Raw genomic sequence first — 7,847 nt, 5'->3', positions numbered from 1 at the left:
AAAAAAAAAAAAAAAAAAAAGGCTAGTATATGCTCATAAATAAAAAATCTAAGTTTTAGGTATAATAATAATAATAATGAAAATTGTATGATACTAGAAATATTTATCTATTATTGTATGGATGCATGAAAATACTATAATCTATCTTGTTTTAAAAGAAGCAAAATGAAGAGCTACCTAAAATAATTAACTTAACCCATAACAGATCCTTCTAAATGTTAATGTCATCTTACCACATCAAAAGCCTATTTTATTATTTTACCACATCATTTTATAATATCTCATTTATCAGATGTTCTATCATTCAATTCTATACATTAAAATAATATTTACTACACATTAAAATAATATATTATCTCTTCCCTATTATCATCAACAACAGCAACAACATCAACGGCACAACCACCAGCCACCAATATCCACGGCCACAACAACACTGACAGCCACACACAGCAACCAATACCAAATAAAGAAAAAAAGCTTCATACCCCTCATCTGGGGGTTTGAATGAAAAGCATAAGCAAATCCAAGAACTGAAAAATAACAAGATTGCACCAAAAATTAAGCTCAACACAGACAAAATCCTTCAGAGCTAAGACCCACATCAGAATTTGCATATGCACAGCAGAACCCAATCAAAACCCTTGAGAATCAAAGTAACCAACATCAAAAAATTGCATCAAAATTGCGAACAGCCCAAAATAAAATCATTGACCCATATTAGAAATTGCATCAAAATTAACTAACAACCAAGCAAAAAATGAAAATTCTTGAAAACTAAGCAAAACCCACATTAGAATTTGCATAAAAAATCATCCAAAAGTGAAAATTCCTCAAAATCAAATCAAACCCACATCAGAATTTGCATAGTCAAACTGATTGTGATGAACACTCCGGCGGCGAACCTCGCCCTCACGACCCAAGCATGATCGTGACTAACACTCCGACGATGGACCTCGCCCTCACGAACCTCGCTTACTGCTCGCACGCCAATCTTCATGGCTTCGCCGTCCCTGGCACTAAGCTCTACCTCGCCTCCATCGCCGATTCCTTTGTTCTTTCTCTGATAGGATGAAGATCTGTTTGGTTTATGATGATTCCATTTCTGGGTCTTGTTTTGAACTGGGAATTGGAGTTTGATTTGGGGTGCAAAGAGAGAAGAAAGAAGATTTTTGGGTTTGATTTCAGGTGCAAAGAGAGAGAAAGACATTTGAGGTTGAGGGAGGAGCTGGAATCTGATCTGAAGAGGAAAGAACACCGGTTGGGAGAGAGAGAAACAGATTGTGAGTAGAGAGAAATGTCGAATAAAAATAATAAACACAAATGCAACATTTCATTCATACTGTGGCAAATTTGTAACATTACTGTTCAATGTTGCAAAAATTATAAGATTTGGAACATCTGATAATTGGGGTTTTTTGGTGTGCTAAATGTGCCAAATATTTGGCATTCGGCACATTTAGCACATCTAGTGTGGATGTCCTTACATGGTCAATTACGGTGTAGAACTTCTAGCCAATGTCCTACGACACTGGACCCGCTGCAAGCATGACACATATTATTTTTGGACATGTGTCATGATCATAGCTGATCCAGTATACTGGAGGTACTAGACAGAAGTCATGCCCATACTATTTATGTGGTCTTAAAATTTTTTATAACTTAATTTTCATCCCAAAAAAAAAAAAAAAAAAAAAAAAAAAAAAAAAAAAACCACAACTCGTTGATGATAACAATGTTTGAACATGATTATGTAATATAGAAGGGGTTTTCTTTTGAAATGTCCACGAAGCTTTGGTCCTTTGGACACCTTTTTAGCTCAATAAATTTTAATTTTTTTTAAAAATAGTTCCCGGATTTGAAGGCCATACGGTTCGTGTACTTTTAACACCAGGACTCATGAAATGGAACTAATAAACAATAATTGGACCTCGAGTAAGGAAAGTCATGCACAAACATGTACTGAATTCCACGTCGAGTGTTCATTCGGTAAATATTAATTACATTAACAATCATAAAGAGTCCTAATTGTAACTCACCCAATCCTAGAATGACCCAAATTAGTTAAATGTAGCCTGCTACATATTGGCTCAAACATATATGTGCCTTCAAGCAAGCAATCGGGGTATAGATTTTATTCAAACTTCTTGTCCATTGTTAACTCACCTATTTTAACCATGCAATAATATTATGTTTTACAGAAGCAAGTTGGAACTTGGAACTTGCCAATGAGTAATAACCTTCCATAAAAGCATTCTCATTGGAATTTGTCAATTTACCTTTACTGGTGTTGGAAAGATTGTGCGTAATATAAAGGGAGTTGGGAACCACTTTGTGTTGGCCTATAAATAACACTGCACATATCAGGCTATTAAAATACTCTCTCAAGTATCAAACAAAAAGATACTGTGGGTAATGGGCCGCATATAGATTTGTGGAATATATAATGAACAATTAATTGGTTCCAGAAGTCGTGTCTAATTTTTTTAGAATATACCAAAATAATACATAAAAATCACTCCTGTAACAACAAAATAATTTTTTTGCCACCTATCATCTACACATAATGTAGACTTCACATAGACAAACAAGCTCAAAGACATAAAGTTAAAGCCAAAATATGAGACACTTAAATATCTCCTTACCTCTGAAACTTGGCAAGGACAATAATTTAAAAAAAGAATTTTCAGTCTTCAAGTTGTGTTATTTCCCTCCTAGCAGTTGATTCCACACTGCGTAACATCTGGACCGGTAACTCTAGTGGTAAATGGATCTACTCGCACCCATAACAATGAGAAAATTGAAGCGAGGAGAATTGACCAGACAACAACAATGGTGGAGTCCGGTTCTGGCGACCCATCAAACCTTTAAGGAAGGGATACAGATGGACAATCACCCAAAAGGCAAAGAAGAGCTTCCCAAAGAGAGGACCCCATGATGGTAACCGCTGTTGATGGCATAGGAAATCCCTGCAACGACTCCAACCAAGTTTATGATAAGGAGAGTTGTTGGTGGGATTAGGAGGGTTGTCCACTTGAACAAGTACAATTCCGCAGAGTCTCCATCTTCATCTGATGCCTTGGATGTAACTGTGAAGTTGGTGTCAATACCAGCAAGTACTTTAAGCAAACCTTGGAAAACGGCAAAGAGATGGGCGGAAACACCACCAATAACCCAAAACTGCTCATTTCTCCACCACTCATCAATTCCAACACTACTCCACCTCATCTCTAGGATACCGGTAGCAAAGATGGAAAGAAAGAGCGATATAAACCATATACTTGCAATGTTACTGATCTGCAAGTGGAATAAGCCAAGCAAAAAAATTTAGCAGATACTAAAGACCAGCATTTTGAGACAATATTCATAATATACACAAACAGGAACAAGTAATTTTTTTTCTTCTTCTCTCATGGAGAAAGTTTCCCCCAAGCACAAGAAAATACAGAACAGTTTTTATATTTCCATCTTTTATCTCTTTTTCACAACAAGAGAGGTGTCAATGGTGTTTTACCGACTTTGCCTTGCTCATTCCCCTCCAAACCCTTTATTTTGAAAACAAAAACCAGCAAGAAGAATGTGGTCCTTTCCTATATATACCGTAATTCCTGTAAATCCTACTATTCTTAATTAATGGATGCCATGCCAGGGTATTTATGAAATGTTAATTCATTATGGTTAATTTTTATCTGTTCACCATTTCATATTTTGAAGCAAAATCACAAACAACTCCCCAAATAACAAAACACTGTAAGCACGCAGGGATTGCAGAGGGTGATGCTAGGTGTTAGAAATACTGATGATTGTATTGTATTTCTTGTGTAAAAGAATGTACATAGATGCCTTTATATAGGAGGCATATGTGTGCAGTACAAGTAAATATGTGTGCTATACAAGTAACCTAACTGGCCTAAAGCCCACAACACTATATATGTTACAGCCCCCCTCAAACTCAAGGTGGATGTGAGACCAACTTGAGGTTGTCAACCAAAGTACGAGGGCGGTCCTTAGGATGTGACTTGGTGAAGATATCTGCAAGTTGATCTTAGAGGAGACTGAGATCAGCTTGAGAGCACCATGGACAAATGAAAACAGATAAAATGACAATCGATCTCAATGTGTTTAGTCCGTTCATGGAAGACATCATTGTGAGCAATGTGAATAGCACTCTGGTTGTCACAATAAAGAGGAGTAGCAGAGGATGTAGACACACCTAAGTCTTTGAGAAGCCTCGTAGCCAAAGGAGCTCAGATGTGGTATCAGCAAGGGCACGATATTCTGTTCTTCAGTACTGGAGCGGGCCACATGAGTTTGTTTCTTACTTCGCCAAGAAATCAGAGAAGAACCAAGAAGAAAGCAATAACCAGTGGTGGACCTGCGATCAGTGGGGTCTCCTGCCCAATCAGCATCAGAAAATGCACGAAGAGTAAGAGGAGACTGAGCAGAGTAGAAAAGACCATGGAAGAGAGTGCCCTTTAAGTATCGAAGAATGCGCAGAACAGCAGCATAGGAGTCGATCGTGGAGCAGACAGATACTGGCTCACTTGTGAACAGCATAGGAAATGTCTGGACAGTAACAATGAGATAACCAAGCTGCCAACCAAGCGTCTGTAAAGAGAGGGATTAGACAATGGTTTCCCCCCTGAGGGAGTCAGATGCGCATTAAGCTCAACTGGAGTGTCCACAGTCTTGCTATCAGTGAGTCCAGCGCGAGACAAGAGTTCAGGAGGCATACTTGGCTTGAGTAATATAAAGTCCATCTGTAGAATGAGTGATTTCAAGACCCAAGAAGTAGCTGAGATATCCAAGATCTTTCATCTCAAACTGCTGACTGAGAAAAGCCTTGAGTTCCTGAATGCCACTGAGGTCATCACCAGTTATGATCATATCATCCACATATAAGAGGAGTAAAATAGTGCCTTTGTCAGTGCGACGAAGAAATAAGGCAGAATCATAGTGACTGGCCATGTAACCCAAGTGAGAGATGGTAGAGCTGAATTTGGCAAACCAAGCTCGTGGAGCTTGTTTAAGGCCATAAAGTGCACGTCGAAGGTGGCAAACCTTATTTGAGTCAACAGAGAGACCAGGAGGAGGTTGCATATACACTTCTTCACTTAAATCCCCATTTAAGAAATGCATTTTTTGACATCCATCTGAAAAAGGTTCCCATTACTACTAGCAGCAGCAACAGCTAAGAGGGCACGGACAGATGAGATACGGGCAACGGAGCAAAAGTTTCTTCATAATCAATCCCATACTCTTGTGTAAAACCTTTTGCAACAAGACGAGCTTTGTAGCGCTCAATGGACCCATCAGAGCGAGTCTTAATCTTGTAATCCACTTACAAACCAACCACAGATTTCCCAGAGGAACTGTCACCAAATCCCAAGTATGGTTTTAGATAATGCATCAAGTTCCTCTTTCATTGCAATCTGCCATAAAGGGTCAGTGGAAGCCTCACGATAGGTGTGAGGCTCGTGTAGTGTAGCAATGATAGTCAAGTAAATGTGTAGAATAGATCTTTACCCGAGTTGAGTGACGAGGTGGAATGTCTTGTGCAAGATCTTCAGGCGGAGCAGGAGCAGGAGACCCAAGCTCAGGATTTGGGTTGGTAGCTCGTTTTTCAACCTGTTCATCTTCCCACCTGTTCATTAAAGGGTGAACTAGGAAAGGAATCAGTGATATCTGGTGGTTGGATAGAAAGTCTACAGTAACAGAATCAGGAGCAACTATAGGAAGATCAGGAGCAGCTACAGAAGGAATATGTGTCTCATCTGGAAAAAGATCTAAGACAGAGGAAGAGAACAGCATATCATAAGGTTATTGAATTACCTCTGTTCCATTGGTGAGCAAAGGAATGTGGTTGTGAGAAACCTCTTTATCATAACTGGGAGCCCCTACATCCTCTCCCCGTCCATATGTCATATGCCAGCTCAACATGCGCTCTGCAATCTTTTGCTTTTGGTTTTGATCTTCCGAATTGTAATTGAAGTCACTGCCACCATCATCAGCATCAGCATCCTCTTCTCTATCCCCGAGAATTGCAGGACTTCCTAAAATCAACAAGATAAATGGCAACAATTAAACAGTCAGAATACAGTGATCAGAAGATATCCACTGCTTTTTCAAATACTGATAGTGTCACCAGCAATACCAATTAAGTTAATTATTTTGCATTTTTATTTGCAGTTTCACTAAGTTTACAGACAATTTCAAAGATTAGCAGATGACTCACCTAAACTAGTTGGGTGCAGTTAACTTTGCAGGGGTGGGGGGATGGGATCATAATCTTTTACAATAACACAACTTCTTCAAGCTCATGTTCTTTCACATGTTTCCTAGTGTGTGGAAAATTTTTCAGTTATTTAGTATCTAACTTACCTTTGTGTCTTTTGTATCGGGTTTTGCACTGAGGGCAAGACTGATTCCCATCCTTCCTCTCGTACTCATAGCAAGGTCTGCAAACGGGAAATGCGCAAACATCGCAGGCAATGAATGGCTCACCATCTACAGTCTTCCCAACATTATCGCCACAGATCTGGCAGACTTGTCCACCCAGTGTCTTTGAAGACCTTGCCTGATTTATCACATTAAAAGACATTCCAATCAACAATTAGATACTAATCACATCAATTTGAATTAATCAACAGAATAATCTAAGCCAAACTAATGTACCCAACGTCTATAGCTAACAAAAATCAGGACACTAAAAAGACACAGGCAGAGGTCAAATTTCAGTCTCTAAACGAATCCTATGCCCCATCTGGTTGGTGAACAAATGTAGAATAGAGAAATGAAGAAACTAAAGAAACTTTTACATTCTTTATTAAATGGATCATTACAATTTCCACTCAACTGAGACTAGTGCAACTATGTTACCAAGTTGGTGGGCAAGAGCTTTCATAGTTTGAAAACCAAAACAACATCAGAATTTAATTTTAAACGTGTGACCATCTCATTTCCTCAGTTATCTCCTCAACAAAACAGAGCACAGATTGCAAATTAGAGCTAAAGTTCTCTGACACTCACCGCAGTTTCTCCTTCTGATTCCATTGGCACCAGCTTCTCTTTGCCCAGATGTGAACAATGGATCAAGCAGGTTCCTCAGTCTCAACAAGATCTAATGCATACCTATGAGCTCAATGCTTCAAAAACACGTCTCTTTCTCAAATCAAAGCCCAGATCTGCACAACTGTGAATCAGATTACCCAATTCAACAAGCATTCTCTACAGTCATCAATTGCTCATGTAATTACAACAATTCCAAATCTTTATTCTCAGTTTGGTTGCTAAGAAAAATGTGGGAATTTTTTTTTTTTTTTTTTTTTAACAATCTTTGAGCCTTCACAAGACTGTGACCTGAGGAAAAAAGTGTTTTTACTCAACAAACCTAGTAGTCCACTCTTTTCTTCGGTTTTCTCGGCAACCAAACAGTGTGTCAATCAGTAAAATCAACTAAATAAACAGTCATGCAGTCAAAAACACAGTGTGTCTATCATGCCACGTGTCCATCATCTAGAGAAGGTGTCAATGGAGGAAGATGACACGTGGAAGATATATGGGTATGGAATTTCAAGATGGCGATAATGATCATGTATGATGCTCCACACGTAAGCCATGCAATGGATGTGGAATGGGCGCGTACGTATTATGGTGTTTTTTTATTACACGGTGGTGGTGTCAGATACATACTGTTACGGCTATATTATGTTTGAATTTTTGATGATGATGAAGATAAGAAAGAGATGGGAATATTTTAGTTCTAGATACTAGATGGGCCTTTTTCTTGTATCTCGGTCATGGAACTGAAACCCTAGAAGTATGGAACTCACTTCTTCTATTCATTG

At 38.7% G+C, this 7,847-nt stretch overlaps 2 protein-coding genes across 2 annotated transcripts; both read right to left on the bottom strand.

Annotated features, from left to right (window-relative positions):
- Positions 1–2,458: 2,458 nt before the first annotated feature.
- LOC112038774 (cellulose synthase A catalytic subunit 3 [UDP-forming]) lies at positions 2,459–5,811 on the bottom strand. Its single transcript, XM_065773009.1, is given in 5 exon segments — positions 2,459–2,836; positions 2,839–2,940; positions 2,943–3,324; positions 5,219–5,340; positions 5,541–5,811. Coding segments are annotated over 5 exon segments (999 nt in total). The 3' UTR covers positions 2,459–2,714.
- Positions 5,804–7,447, bottom strand: LOC136067314 (cellulose synthase A catalytic subunit 3 [UDP-forming]-like). The gene is made up of 3 exons (XM_065772990.1): positions 7,030–7,447; positions 6,382–6,577; positions 5,804–6,053 (listed from the first exon to the last, which is right to left on the bottom strand). Exons 1-3 carry the CDS (start codon positions 7,051–7,053, stop codon positions 5,821–5,823), a joined length of 453 nt encoding a protein of 150 aa, XP_065629062.1. The 5' UTR covers positions 7,054–7,447; the 3' UTR covers positions 5,804–5,820.
- Positions 7,448–7,847: the final 400 nt, after the last annotated feature.

Source organism: Quercus suber, unplaced genomic scaffold, assembly GCF_002906115.3.
Source record: "Quercus suber isolate HL8 unplaced genomic scaffold, Cork oak 2.0 scaffold_67, whole genome shotgun sequence".
NCBI lineage: Eukaryota > Viridiplantae > Streptophyta > Magnoliopsida > Fagales > Fagaceae > Quercus > Quercus suber.
This window is presented reverse-complemented; position numbering and strand designations above follow the sequence as displayed.